At 49.6% G+C, this 15751-nt stretch overlaps 1 protein-coding gene across 3 annotated transcripts in view; it reads left to right on the forward strand.

Moving 5' to 3' along the window:
• The window catches only part of CRMP1 (collapsin response mediator protein 1), a 72198-nt gene that overhangs the window by 19442 nt on the left and 37005 nt on the right, over positions 1 to 15751 (forward strand). For all 3 annotated transcript variants that reach the window (XM_027600380.2, XM_027600381.2, XM_027600382.2), the window contains exons 2-4: positions 4683 to 4771; positions 9877 to 10061; positions 15504 to 15668. In XM_027600380.2, the coding sequence (XP_027456181.1) occupies positions 4683 to 4771; positions 9877 to 10061; positions 15504 to 15668 (439 nt within the window). The remainder of the gene's footprint in view (positions 1 to 4682; positions 4772 to 9876; positions 10062 to 15503; positions 15669 to 15751) is intronic.

Genomic DNA, 15751 nt, shown 5'->3' on the forward strand with positions numbered 1-15751 from the left:
GAAGAGCTGGAAGGGGTGGTGGGGCTCTGTGCTCCTCCCCATCTCTGCTCTCCTCTCTACCCCAGCCTTTCCCAGTCTCCCCACCGGCCTGAGAACTCATTAAAGGCAAGCACTATTTCTTTTAGCTGCACACACTGCTTCCTTAAATAGTTACTGAATGTAGTTCCTGCTATAGAAGATGGCAGAGAATGAACAGTGCATAATTCTACTTAGTATTTACATGGGCCACGCCTGTGCTAAGTGCTTTGTGTATCTACCCCATGGACTTCACCAACAGTCTTATGAGGCAGGGACGGTGTCCCCATTTGCAGATGGGGAAACTAAGTCTAGAAGACATTAAGTCACATGGATAATAAGTGGGCAGAGATTGGAACTTGTATCTGACTCTGGACATTCTGTTCCTCCATAACACTGATCCAAGGACATGAGCCATGCTGAGCATAATTCAATTTAGGTCACTGCTGTCACCGTGGAATGAATGGCAGTCTCTAGCATACCCTGCTGTTAAGACATTTGTTGAATTTTTGATTAAGTATTTCATTTTCTTCCAAGTATTTAAACACTGGTTGTTATACAGAGCTTGTCATTGTTCATATATGCTATTTGTGAGAGGCAGGGTATCATTAATTTTCTTTTAAATGTGTGATTTTACTTTGTTAAATTCTTAAAAATTATGTACCACCAAATCCACTCTTCTTGGTGGGAGATCGTACACTCAGATTTCCTGTGTGAAGAGAGGGAGCCCTAGAATGCTGGGTCCTTGGGTCACAGACCTCTGGTTCTTTCTAAATTGCATTTGATTATGGGTGTCATGGATTCTAGAGTGTGAAAATGTTTTAAGATATGACAGAAGGGTGTTTGATGGAGCCAGTGCTAGGCAGGAAGTTAGGGAACCTTGGGTCTACTCTAGACCCCTATTAGTTGTGTGAACGTGGGAGGCCACCCCATCTTGAAGCCCTGTTTCCATCTTAAGGTGTTGTCTGGGGAAAGTATCCTTGTCAAATTTTGCATAACACAAAAGGATCGATGTTTGGAAAAGATGTAAATTCAGCTCCCCTCTTGCATTTTCACATTACACATCAACAAAGTAAAGGATCTGGGTATTCCTGTTTTATAGAGATAATCTTTGTTTCTGCTAAATCCAGAATTTTCTAAATTCACTACACCTGGGAATCCCCTTTGGGAATAGCATCCACTTAAACCCCTCTGTGCTAAAGTTCCAAAGAACATGATTCTGAAAATGCCAATTAAAAGGCAAAGGCACTGCTAGTGTTAGGGAAGAAAAGGAGGAAGTCACATCAGCTCTTGCCTCATTATGGACGTGCTGGTTTAGAAAGACACTTGCCCCTGAGAACACCGGAAGGGACCCCTTGCAGTAGCTACACACACTGTCTGTCAGTAGCTGGGGAGGAGGTGGATTTGAACACAAACTGCACCCCTCTGATTCGAGGAAGAGCAGGGTGGGGCTGAACTTCTGGTGCACAGTGCTTTAAATACCACCTTTCAGGCTGAGCCTGTAAAGCCCTCTATTAAATGTGACAGGGCAGACAGCTGCCGCGGGGGGCCAGGTTCTGGAAGCCATGCACCAGCTGCTGCTGACGACTCACATTTCCCTGCTTTCTAGTGCCTGGGAAAACCTGCACACCAGCTTGTCTCTGCTTCTGGATATGTAGAGCCCGCACCTCCTCCTTCCCTTGGTCCTGGAGTATCCTCCCTGGGAATGTGCAAATTGTGCCTGGCTTCTATCTTAGGACTGAGAGACAGGGTGTAGGGACTGGTGAGCTTGAAGCCAGAGACCCTCCTGCTGGGGAGCAGGATATGCTGGTTCATACTTGTCTTCCTTGTCTTATGGCTCATAGTTTCTTGTCTCATGGCTGTGATACCTTTGCTCTCCATCTTAAACTATTCAGCCTTCAAGAGTCACTTCAGGGACCCATCCGTCTGTCTATCCCTCCATCCATCTGTCCATCCATCCATCCGTCCATCCATCCATGCACCCATCTATCCATCCATCAACCATCTGTCCATCTATCCATGCATCCATCCATCCATCCATGCATCCATCTGTCCATCTGTCCATCCATCCATCTGTCCAGCTGTCCAGCCGCCCATCTGTCCATCTGTCCATCCATCCAGCCAGTCAGCCAGCCAACCAGCCAGGCTGTGTCCGAGTATCAGAGATGCAGAGTGAAAACAGATGAAGTCTTTACCCCCATGAAGCTAATGGTCTTGTAAGGACAGCTGCAGGGCACCATTGCAGTTGGCACCATCATCCACATCAGCGTGTATGCAGGAGTCCCCCATGAGTGTGTCTGACACTGTCAGTGGGGAAGCACCACAGCTCTGATGTCCGTGAGCAAGTCACATTTTAGACAAACAATGTAAATATATAGTGTGTGGGATGTATTGTAGTTGGTACTATGAAACAGAGTGGGCAGAGGTATGGGGTTTGCTGGTAGGGCAGAGGTGTCCAGTGTTCCAGACAGGGCAGCCATTGGGGAGGGGGTGCTCTCAGGTAAGTGAAATTGAACAGACACCTGAAGCAAGTGAGAATGTGAATGTTGCCTGGGTAGTGGGATTCCAGATTGCATCGGGTCTCACTGACCTTGGCTTTCTCTCTGAAGGAAATACAGGGCTGATGCATGACACCACTAGAGGGTCCTGAGTGGCAGGCTGCATGCCCTGTTTCTGCTCAGTGAACCTTCCCTGATTCTTTAGTTTGGGTAAACCCTTCTTCTCTGGGCTTGTACAGTATTCTCTGTCTTCCTCTCATGACTGATGCCATGGGACCATTGGGACCGCTCTGAGGTGCATTCTGTACAGTTCCTCAGAGGGTCCTCCTGGGATCAAGCCCCAGTTAACCCATGTTCGCCAGATCAGTGGGCACTCTCTGTGGGATTTGCGTGCCTGTCTGCGTCTCCCTACTTCCTCACTCCAGTTTGTGCAGTCACCTCCCAAAGACACTATCTGCCTCTCATCCTTGTCTCAGGCTCTGCTTTCAGGGAAACCCATGGAAGACACTCCCTTGGAAGTGTCTACCCTGAATTGTTATTGTCTGTTTACTGGCTCTCTCCCTACCCAGCGGCTGGAGCTTAAGGACTGAGGCTGTGTTTTTTATTCATCACTACATCTCCCGCTAGGAGATAGTACAAGTATAAATAATCACAGGGCAAAACAATTCTCAGCCGCCAAGAAATGCAAATTAACAAATATTAATGACAACCAAGGGTGCTTGCTGATTTTATACATGGCAAATTGGTGCAGTCCTTTTGGGAAACTATCTGGTCATATTTATCAAGGGCCATAAACAAGGTATATACTGTTTGACTGAGTTGTTACGCTTCTGAGAATTGATCCTAAGAATTCAAGCTGAGCGAAAAGCTTTGTGTGCAGAAATGGTCATTGCAGCAATACGTACCGTTGTGAAAAATCGAAAATAAGTGTCCAGCGATAGGGGGATCATTAAACAATTTATTGTGTATCCGTAAGATAGAATATTTTGTAGTCATTTGTGGTTATGAAGAACATGTAGTAACTTGGGGACACTTTTATGATACAATGCACAAAGGACACAGTTGTGTTCTTTTTGGGTCCTAGAATTTGCTGTGTTTTTTGTGGCCTCTGGGCCTTGGCTACCAGTTCTCTCTGTTCAGACACTGAAGGTTCGCCCTCCTTGGACTTCGTCCCCACTGCTTGTTTGGAACAACTCATCTCGACTTACTTTTTTAGGTGTGAGCTGGCCTTGCCTGGCCCCTGGTAAGTGTAGCAGCTCCTTCACTTTGCTCCCAAGGCGGGCACCCTCCCCTTCTCTTGTAACCCTGTAAACCCATGGCTTTTTAAGCCTCTGCCTCTCCTTCCATCTGCTCCAGGAGAGGCAGAGGCTTCCTCCTGGCTCCTCAGGGCCTGGCCCTGCGCTGGGAGCTGAGATGGTGAGTCAGCACGTAACGGGGGCACAGATGAGTGGATGGATGCGCGCACTATGACCACAACCACGGGGAATCAAGGAAAACGGTGGAGAGAAACCTCAGACGTTTGACTGGAGGTGGTTCTGGGGGAGTTGTGTTTGTTTTATAGTCTCTCTAGTAGCTTTTAAAAGGTCTCTAAATTGGGTTTTACTGTATTCAGTAATAATGCCCTAATAAACTCCTGTTCTATGAATGACCTAGTTTCTTCAACAAATGAAGGGCATCGGAGGGGCGGGAGGGCTGGTATAGATCTCGGCAGACTGCAGAGAGCCAGGTACAGAGTGGGGACTGAGGACGGAGCCCCACTCGACCCTCCCACTGTAAAACCAAGTAAAATTGAGCATGGGCTATTAACTCCTAGGAAGGAATTACTGTTAATTGGGTCCGCTGAGAAGATGGGTTATGGTTCTGTTTATTTAAAAACTCCTTAATGTTTGGAGATATATCCTGAAGTATTACCGGGTGGCGGGGTACGATATTTCGGATTTATTTTACAATATCTCAGCAAAAACAAAACAGAAGCGTTGGGGGAGGGGTTGGAATAGGTGGAGTGTGAATGGCCAAGTATTGAAGTTTTGAGTCTGGGTGATGGATGTGAGGGGGCTTTTTTATGCCATTTCTTTACTTTTGAAAATATTTGGATAATTTTATATTAAAAGTTAAAAAAAATTCTCAGCTTTTCCCCAGTGACACTTAATACTTTGCTTGGCTTTTCAGAGTGACCGACTCCTCATCAAAGGTGGACGGATCATCAACGATGACCAGTCCTTCTATGCTGACGTCTACCTGGAAGATGGACTTATAAAGTAGGTTGACCAAAACACACTTTTTTCCTTTTTTTGAAAGATTTTATTTTTTAAGTAATCTCTACACCCAGTGTGGGGCTCAAACTTAAAACCTTGAGATCAAGAGTTGCATGCTCCCCTGACTGAGCCTGCCAGGCATCCCCAAAACACACCTTTTAAGAAGCCAGTCTTGGGGTGCCGGGATGGCTTGGTCGCTTGAGCGTCTAACTCTTGATTTTGGCTCAGGTCACAATCTCAGGGTCGTGAGATCGAGCCCCAGATCAGGCTCCCTGCTCAGCGGGGAGTCTGTATGTTTCCGTCTCCCTCTGCTTGCTCTCTCTGTCTCTCTCTCAAATAAATAAATAAATCTTAAAAAAAAAAAAAAAAAGAAGAAGCCAGTCTCCCTAGGCTGCCAGGCCCTTAGAGTTCTGTCCCAGAATGACTGTGCTGTCAATATCAGGGATGCAGAGATTTGGGGAGGTCCAAACTACAGGTGGGGAGGGGACTAGAGATTCTGGAGTGTTCCTGCTGCACCAGCCTTCTGCAGGCCATCAGAGGCACAGCCTCTGTACACAGCCGGCCAATGAGGTCCAAGAGCTGACCCCCATTGTCAGCTGGGGACAAGGCGCAGATGCCTACCTGGTATGTAGGACTGGATTCACGGCTCTTTCTTCTACCTGCCCACAGTTTCTGGATTGGGTGGAGGGAGCGAGGAGAGAAAGGAAGAATGTTAGGACAGGGCCGTGGCCTGCATTGGGCCAGAGGGTTCCTGCGCTTTCCGTCTCCCTGTTGGCCTCCTCTCTGGCTGTGACATCCGAGTGCATTCCATCTGCTCGGTCACTGTAATAAAAAAACCCAGGCTGGACAGCTGAAACAATAGAAGTTAACTTCTCCCAGGCTGGAGGCTGTAAGTCCTGGATCAGTGTGCTGGCAGGGATCTTCTGCGATCTCTCTCTCCTTGGCTTGTGGACTGCAGCTTCTCGCTCTGCGCTCACAAGGGCATCCCTCTGTGCGCATGTGCACAGGACCCCAGTCCTATTGGATCAGGGCCCCACCCTAATGGCTTCGTTTTGATTTAGTCACCTCTTTAAAAGCCCCATCTCCAAATACAGTCACATTCTGAGATGCTGGGGGTCAGGGCTTCAACATATAAGTTTGGGGGATCCCAGCTCAGTCCACAACACCAGACAGGGGGTTGATGTGGCCTCCACATTTTACCGGCAAGTAACGGAGAGGTCCAGCTCTCTTCCTTTCACATGCTGAGTGCCCTGGATTCGCTGGCTGCTCAGCGAGTTCCCCTGGAGTTGGGAAGAGTAGGAGCCAGAGACTGTCTCAGTCCTCAGCCTGGGCTGCTGGTACAGGAAGGAAAGGCAGAGGGGAGTGAGAGTGAGGGGAAGGTCAAGCAGGAATGGGGTCTATTAACAGGACCGCCTGGTGCCCGCGTGGGCTTTGATGAGGAGGAGGGGGAGGGGAGGGAGAGAGGGGAGGGGAGGGGGATGAGAGGGGGCTGTGGATGGCTGTGAGCACTGAGAGACGACGCCCACGGCGTGCCCAGTGAGGAGCTCAGGAGAGCGTGGCGCCCTTCTCTGCCTCCCTCTGCCTACCCCAAATCCAGTCCCAGACTCCGACCGTTTCAAGTCCAGCCCAAGCTTCTGTTCTTCCAGTGGATTCCCTCCTCTCGCTTCTTCCCAGCCACGCTGAAAGTGTGGTACCTGCAGAGCTAGCCCAGCAGCTCTACCTGGAACCTTGCACCCATAAATCCTCTGGAATGCCTGGCCCCACCCCGCACTCTCATTTCTCTGGCCCCCTGCCCCCGCTCCCCAACCCCTGTTTGTCCTGTGGGTCCAGCTTGTGTGACTCCTCCAGGAAGCCTTCCCTGACCCCCATGACTCTGCTGGCCAGCCTGTGTGCCCGGCCCCACACTCCTCATGCTGCACTTGCCCCAGACTAGGGACCTTGTCTTAGGGCTTCTGCACCCGGGGCCTGGCACAGTGCTGGATATGAGAGGTACCAGGAGTATGGACAGGAAGTGTAGCAGAAGAGTCCTGACCTGTCAGGTGGCAGGACCTTGGTCTTGGAACCAGAGGGAGAGAGGCAGAGGTGGTGGGGGTGGTGAGGTTTCTAGTCAACTCCCTGCTTAGATACGGAGACAACCACGCTGGGGTGAACTCTGGTTTGTGGGGCATCAGGGTTCTGGGACGTGGGAGGTAAAGGTTGCTGATGCTTTTGCGGGACCACCTACCCACTGGTCATGTGGGATTGAGGTTGGCTCCCCAAGAGCCGTGCAGTCCAGGATGTGTATATGTGAAACAAGAGCTTACTGGCCAGGCAGCATTTATTAAGTGCTTGCTGTATGAGTGAACACCCGGAGTCTTAGGGACTTCGGTGGACCGTGTTGTTCAGGAAATAAGCAGTGTCTACAAATTCATTATTTCTCAGCTCTTCTTAGTCAGAAACCCCTTTTTGACTCTGTTGCTTCTCCCCCCACCCTGCTCAGCAGAGCAAGTCTCCAGATGGTCATTTGGAGCACGAACCCCTGCTGGCTGGGGAGGAGGTGTGGGAGGGCTGAGACCCAGAGGGGCCACCTGTACTGACCCCAGGAGGCCCGGTTATGCTCCTTCACTTCGATCGAACCCCCAAGAATTCTCTTCCGTGGCCATTTGCCAAGTTTTCCTAAAAGCTCGTCAGCTGTGTTTGCGCTGCATCTGTTAGGATTCATTGAGGGTTTCATCCAGTTTGCAAGTGCTGGTGACTCAGACACTGGCCACTGAACACTTGTGCGTAGGGCGGGGGAGGTGTTGGGGTGCGGGGTTGAGGTGTCTGGCTAACTCACAGAGCCTCCTGTTCTCCACACACCGCCATTGAGAACCATCTGGGTTCTTCTTCCTAATGCACTGGCGGTTCCGTCTGGGTCAGTCCCAGTTTGGGGAGAATCTGCTCCTTCTATGTAAGGGAAGCAGGAAGACAGGTAAGGCTGGTGGGCAGAGCCTAGATATTATATTAGACTTGGGGGGGACCTGGCTTGAGTCCAGACCCACCACTGACTTGCTGTGCAGCCTTGAGCAAGGCACCATACCTCTCTGAATTCCATTTTCCTCTTTTGCAGAATGTGTTTACTTCCCGTAAAGAGAGGTGACTTGTCATGCCTTGAAAATGGGCCCCAAACAGCAGTACTTGTTGGCCTGGTGACTTGAGGCACACACCCAGTCAGACTCCAGATACCCACACGTGGGGCTGTGCCGCGTGTATAGCGCATGCCCACTCTGGGTCATGCCCAAGCCTTTGCCAGCATTAAACACTTGAACATTATCCCGTCTTCTTGAAAAGCCAGTTGAAGCATGAAATGAGATGATCTGCCAAGTGCTTAGAAAAGCCAGTGCTCAGGGGTGACCTGCTCCTGCTGGAAGGTTTGGGGGCATCTCCTCCTGGACCCCTTGCTCTTCAGCTCCTGACATATCTCCATGTGTTTAGTAGGGGGTCAGGCAAGGCAGGAGTCTGCAAATCAAGATGGAGATGACAGAGGGAAGGACATTGGTGTTAGAAGCGGTGCTGAGCTTGTGGGCGTGGTCTCGGCCGTGGTCCCTGGCGCCATGCTCTTGCTAGACTTACTTCCGGTTTCAGGACAGGGTGCGATGCCCTGATTCTGTGGGAGAGCCCCAAGTGGAGCCCTCTGTCCCCCCACCCCCAAAGCTTGCCTGGACCAGCCCTGCCCAGGGGTCCGGAGGATCCAGGAGCGTCGGCTTCGGCTGCTCGGGTTTAGATTCTTTTTGGGGCCTGACATGGTGGTCCCCAAAGCAGCACTTGCCTGTATCTTCATTACGGTTGTTTTTCTGTGACTTAGAATATTGTTGCCTCATCTGAAGCGTTCAGAGCGACTGTATTTTTTTTTTTTTAATAAAAATTGCTCATGTTCAGGTCTACTGGTCTTCGCCCGGCGTTGACCTTGGAGGCTGTCCTCTCTGTCCTGGTTCTGGCTGAGCCTCCCCTCTGTCCCCCATGTGTCTCCCGACTCTGGTTCCAACAGATGAGACACAGCCGCCGCCACACGGGACAGAGGTTTCCAGTTTCTTAGGCTCTTCTCCCTTCTTCCTCCCTTTGGAATTTTTCCTCCTTCTGGCGGAAGTTCGCAGGTGCCTAGCACATTGGGGAACAGAAGGGAGGGTCAGCATGTTCAGGAAAAGTCTCTCTCCCCAGTGTGATTCCCTCCAGGCAGGAGTTATGATGTTAGTGGCTTTTTCTTGTGGGTACTGGGAGGTTAAGCAGCTTTCCTGAGGTCAGTCCTCAGGAGAGTTAAAACGAGAATCCTGGGTGCCTGTGTGTCTTAGCTTGCCATGGCTGGCGTAACAACGCACCGCACCCACTGGGCAGTTTAAACAACAGGCGTTGATTCTCTCCTGGGTCTGGAGGCTAGAGGTCTGAGATCAGGGTGTTGGCAGGGTTGGTTTCTTTGAGGCCTCTCTCCCTGGAGTGTGGCTGGTGATCTCCTCCTCGTGTCCTCACCCGGTTAACTCTCTGTACGGGTCTGTGTCCTGATCTCTTCTTACAAAGACTCCAGTCCTGTTGGATTAGGGCCCAGCCTGACGGCCTCACTTTACTGTAATTGTCTCTGTGAAGGCCCAGTCCTCAAATACGGTCACATTCCGAGGTCCTGGGGGTTAGAGCATCAACATACAGCCTTTGAGAGGGTCCCACTTCGGCCCTGTAGCACTACCTCTCACAGTCTGCAGAGCTAAGGGGACTTGACGCTCTGTCTCCTGCGATCTGGATCCTCAAAGTGGTTGACGAAAGTGTGCGAAGAACTCTGGAGTGACAGGCTATTCTGAGACCCCCTTGCCACCACCTCCCCCTGGAAGCCTCCCCAGATTCCCGGGCTAGTGAAGCAGCCCACCTTACACTCCCCACCCCTCTGCTGTACTGCATTGTTACCCATCTGCCCGCATGCCTCTTCTCCTCATTAGGCTGTGAGCCCTTCGAGGGCAGGAGTCCTGCCTGAGCATTCTCTGTCTACCCAGTGCCCTGCCCAGGACCTGGCTCAGAAATGTTTACCTAATGGAACTGAAGCCACACAGTGGGCTGCCATCTTGTTTTTCTTTTAAGAACCAAAGGCCATTTCTGTTTGTTTCCAGACAAATAGGAGAGAACTTAATAGTTCCTGGTGGAGTGAAGACCATCGAGGCCAATGGGCGGATGGTGATTCCCGGAGGTATCGATGTCAACACGTACCTGCAGAAGCCGTCCCAGGGGATGACTGCTGCCGATGACTTCTTCCAAGGGACCAGGGCCGCACTGGCAGGCGGGACCACGATGATCAGTGAGTTGCACCCCGGCCTTGGGCACATGGGCAGGTTCATTTACTGGCAGCAGCAGCAGCAACACCACGGTCTCAGTCTACACCAGGCACTTTGCTCAGGGGACCAGTTAATGTAATCCTCACCACAACCTGCCACAAATGTTGTGCCAGTGGTGGTACGCAGAGGATTTTATAGGCAATACAGACATTTAAAAGTTTAAATTATTTTAATGTATTTGAAAGATAAATAACTAGCACATCATGGGTATTATTGCGTAGGGTGAGATTGAAATTAACATTTAAATTTTTAGAAACTGTGAGCTGATTTAAAGAAAGGCATTAAGGAAAGAATAATATGGATTGTAGGGAGATAAAGCAAAAAATTCCTGAACCTGGTGTGCACATGGCTAAAGTTTTGGAACCAGGGATATAGGTGTTATGGTGAAAGATGGGGAAGTAGAGGCTGAAACAAGTTGCTGAAGGTGACGCAGTGGGGAGGTGGTTGTATTAGTCAGGGTTGATGCCGTAATGCTGGGATAATGCTGCATAACGAACAGTCCCCAAACTTCAAGCATCACTTGTTTTTCTTGGTCAAGGATCTGAGGGACTAGGAGCAGGTTGGAGTGAGTCTGCTTCAGGATGTGGGTTGGGTTCAGTTGGGCACCGTGGAGCTCCCATCCAGGAACCAATGACCAGCTCAACCATGCCCTTCTCCTGGCAGATGGCAGAAGTGCAAGAAGGGTCTGGTAGAAGCTTGCCACCCCTCTTACCACCTCATGTCTTCACTTACACGCTGAAGTTCTGTTGGCCAAAGCAGGTCGCATGGCCGAGCCCAAAGTCCCTGGGATTGCACTCTGCCCACCATGAACCATGGTCAAGGTGGGGAGGGGAGGAGGCAATGTGCACAAACAGTGCCCTCTACCACAGAGGCTTCCTGAGATGCTGGATTCTTCTTCTACCGCATTTTGCAGTCTCTTGTAGTTTTTGAAGTAGCTTTTCTTTCTTGGATTCCATTTTATTTTATTTTTATTTTTAATTGTTTTAAAGATTTTAATTATTTATTTGACAGAGAGAGCATGAGCAGGGGGAAGGGTGGAAGGAGAGGGAGGGGGAGAGGGAGAAGCGGGCTCCCCACTGAGCAGGGAGCCCAACACAGGGCTTGATCCCGGGATCGATCATGACCTGAGCTAAAGTCAAACACTTAACCGACTGAGCCACCCAGGCGCCCCTCTTGGATTCCATTTTAATAAATGATTTTAATTAAATAAGCACCAGTTAATTCTTTTTTAAATTTTATTTTATTATGTTGTTAATCACCCAACATTACATCATTAGTTTTTGATGTAGTGTTCCATGATTCATTGCTTGCGTATAACACCCAGTGCTCCATGCAATACGTGCCCTCTTTAATACCCATCACCAGGCTAACCCATCCCCCACCCCCTCCCCTCTAGAACCCCCAGTTTGTTTCTCAGAGTCCACAGTCTCTCATGGTTCGTCTCCCCCTCCGATTCCGCCCCTTCATTTTTCCCTTCCTATTATCTTCTTTTTTTTTTTTTAAACATATATTGCATTATTTGTTTCAGAGGTACAGGTCTGTGATTCAACAGTCTTGCACAATTCACAGCGCTCACCATAGCACATACCCTCCGCAATGTCTATCACCCAGCCACCCCATCCCTCCCACGCCCCACCACTCCAGCAACCCTCAGTTTGTTTCCTGAGATTAAGAATTCCTCATATCAGTGAGATCATATGATACATGTCTTTCTCTGATTGACTTATTTCACTCAGCATAACACCCTCCAGTTCCATCCACATCGTTGCAAATGGCAAGATCTCATTCCTTTTGATGGCTGCATAATATTCCATTGTATATATATACACCACATCTTCTTTATCCATTCATCTGTCGATGGACATCTTGGCTCTTTCCATAGTTTGGCTATTGTGGACATTGTGCAACGGTTGCTTTTTCAGTGTTCTTTCAACTGTTAGGCTCTCTGCGTCCAGGCAGCTCATCCCTGAGCTGCCCATCTGTCTCCCTCCTAGGAACCCCTTTGGAAGTACACTGGGTAGAGCGGGCCACTGTGTGTGGAGCTCATGCGTCAGAGCTGCCTCATCCCCCTGAGCCAGGAGGGGATGGCCCAGTTCATGAGGGAAGCACGGTCCTGGTCCCTTCTCCACAAGGGACCTTTTATCTGCTGGTTGGGAAAGTGGGAGGAGCCCAGATGTTGGACCTGGATGGATTTGGACTTGGACCCCAGCTGTCCAGGTTTGATCCTGATCACTGCCACTCAGCAGCTGTATGCTTGTGGGCAGTATTTAGCCTCTCTGTGCCTCAGCTTCCTCATCTGTAGGATGGGCTTTATAATCTGAGCCTTCCCCCACCATAGCACTGCTGGAAGACCTACATGAGGTGCCTGGGTGTAGTGCATGGCACGTGGCAAGTACTTGGAGATAGGAGCTGGCACAGCGCTGAGAGATGGAGCTGGAGGCTGCAGGCTCAGGTGACCTGCGTGGAGTAGAAGACAGAACCCCGGATGAGGAGTCAGGTTCTCCAGGGTCCCCTTTTGCTCTTTCCCCATCATCATCTTTGAGACTCTTAGGGGAGGGGCCTCATCCACCCCATCTGGAAAAGGGTGGTTTTCATAGTGTGTTTCATGGGGCCCCAAGAACCTGTGGAAGCACCAGGAGGACCATCGTGAGGGGCGGGGAGGTTGTGAGTCTCCATCCTATGTTGTCATCTGACAGATACTTAATTGAGGGTTGCTCTGTGCCAGGCACTGTGCTAGGTGTTTGGGGACGGAGGGACCAAAGCGGACATGGTCCTGGTGCTCCAGTGGTGGCAGTCTTGTGGGGAGTTAGGGATCATGTACAACTACACACACATGTCTATGCTCTGTGACTAGGGCTACCACAGAAATGTGTGCACAGAGCTTGAACTGACAGGCAAAATGCTTCCCTGAAGATGCAGCATTCATGCAGGGATCTGAAGGATGAGTATGAATTCACTGGGTGAAGAGGGTGGAGGGGAACAGAGCTCCAGGAAGAGGGAAGAGCATGTGCGAAGCTTCTGTGATGGAACACAGCTTGCGTTTAAGAGACTGATGAAGGCCCATGAGGCATGAGTGCAGAGACTTAGGGATGGGATTGTGTGAGATAAGACTGGAAGGTAAGGATGGTACTGATGGTCCTTGATGGCTGAGCGAAGAATTTTTGGACTTTTTCAAATGGGCAATGAGCAGGCATTGAAGGATTTTAAGCAAGGAATGATGAGATCTGCTTTGGGTTTCAAAGAGACCAGAATAGATTGGCTAGATCAGATGTCACTGCACCAGGAGCAAGTGATTGTAGTTGCTCAGTTACAGAAGAGGGTAGCTGGGATGCGGAGTGTGACCATGGAGGTGGACAGGGCTGGACAGCTCTGGGGATGTGTAGGATGGAAATAGAAGTACTTGGTGATGGGTCAGCCATGGGCTATCTGTGAGAAAGCACATGTCAAGAATGACCCCTTCGATCCTAGCTGTGGAACTAAGGTGGTATCCTCACAGCTGAGGAGGTGGTAGGGACCAGATTTGCAAAGGGTGGGGGGGGGATGATGTTGCATGAAGTTTGGGACATTTTAGTCTTGAAGAGCTTTTGAGTCTTCCTGGTGGAGAGGTCAGGGAAACAGCTGCAGTCAGAGTTCTGCAGCTAAGAGGGAGTGGTATGTTTTAATGAGCAGCTGTACTAAAGAATATTCCAGGGCCAAGCCATAAGGGATTTGCCATTTAATGGCCAAGTAGAGGCAGAAGAGTCTATGAGGAGACCGAGGAAAAATGGCCACAGAAGTAGAATAAAAGCCAGAAAGCCATGTCGTCGTGGGAGCCAAGAGGAGGGATTGATTCAGTGTGCCCCAGGAGGTCCAGTGGAGTCAGGACTGGACGTTTCCATTAAATCTAGAGACGTGGAGATTGAGTTAGCAGAGGCTGGTGCTTTAGACGGGTGGAGGAGTGAGCTGGAGGAAAATAAGGACTACTCTTTACAGATGTCTGGCTGTGAAGGGGGCTTGTTGGGGAAACAGGGCAGTAGCTAGAGGGATATGCAAAGTCAAGTGAGGTTTAAAAGTCAGGTGTCTCCCCTTTCATTTGCTTTACATTTAAGATTTTATTTTAGAAAGGGGTGATGAAGTTAACATGCTTTTAGTCTATAAGGTCTTGTGCACCTTTCCAGCTCTGGCAGCAAGGAGTAGTGGGAAAGGGTTCAGACGGCAGCTGACGGGACTCTGGACCTTCTTCCTACCACTTACCTAGTTGTGTGACTTTAGACAAGTTCCTTACCCTTTTTGAGCCTCATTTCTTCTTCTGCCAATGGAGATATTAATATTCACTTCACAGGTTGGTTGTGAGGATTTAATGAGCTAATTGATGGAAGCCTTGTGGCAGTGTCTGAGGCATAGTAAGCATTCAGTAAATAGTTGTGATGCTGCTGCTGAAGATGTCAATGACAATGGTGGTGATTATGTCATTGCTGATGGTTATGGTAATGATGGTGACAGTGATGGCAATGCTGACAATGATGGTGGTGGGAGTGATGATGAAGAGGGTGGTGATGGTGATGATGGTGATGATGGTGATGGTGATAATAGTGATGGTGATGATCATGGTGATGGTGGTGATGATGATGGTGCTGGTGATGGTGGTGGTGATGATGATGAATGGTGATAATAGTGATGGTGACGATGATGATGGTGATGGTAGTGGTGGTGATGGTGGTGATGATGATGATGGTGATGGTGGTGGTGATGATGGTGTTGATGATGGGGTGATAGTGATAGTGGTGATTAAGGTTGTGATGATGATGATGGCAATGGTGATGATAGTGTTGGTGGTGTGATGGTGATGATGATGGTGATGATTATGATGATAATGGTAGTAATGATGATGGTGATGGTGATAATAGTGATGGTGATGATGATGGTGGCGGAGGTGCTGGTGATGGTGTTGATGATGGGTGATAGTGATAGCGGTAATGAAGGTGGTGATGATGATGATGATGGTGATGATGATGTTGGGGATGCTGTTTTTTTTTTTTTTTAAAGATTTATTTATTTATTTGAGAGAGAGAGAATGAGAGCGATAGAGAGCACGAGAGGGAAGAGGGTCAGAGGGAGAGGCAGACTCCCTGCCGAGCAGGGAGCCCGATGTGGGACTCGATCCCGGGACTCCAGGATCATGGCCTGAGCCGAAGGCAGTCGCTTAACCAACTGAGCCACCCAGGCGCCCGGGGATGCTGTTGATGGTGATGGTGTTGATGTTGGGGTGATAGAGTGGTGATTAAGGTGGTGATGATGGCGATGGTGATGATAGTGAAGATGGTGTGATGGTGACGATGATGGGGTGAAGAGGCTATTGGAGGCTACCATTGGAATAGCTGGGGTCCTATGCATCTTAGAATGTGATGCATATTTTTCTTTCACAGTTGACCATGTCGTCCCTGAACCTGGGTCTAGCCTGCTGACATCCTTCGAGAAATGGCATGAAGCAGCTGACACCAAATCCTGCTGCGACTATTCCCTCCATGTGGACATCACAAGCTGGTACGATGGTGTTCGGGAGGAGTTGGAGGTGCTGGTGCAGGACAAAGGTCAGTTAAAGCCTCAGAATGGGGGTGTAGTTCTGGAATCCCTAGTTCTTTGGTGGGCCTCAGTATGTGGAGTTAAAAATCCC

The sequence above is a fragment of the Zalophus californianus genome, chromosome 2, assembly GCF_009762305.2.
Source record: "Zalophus californianus isolate mZalCal1 chromosome 2, mZalCal1.pri.v2, whole genome shotgun sequence".
NCBI lineage: Eukaryota > Metazoa > Chordata > Mammalia > Carnivora > Otariidae > Zalophus > Zalophus californianus.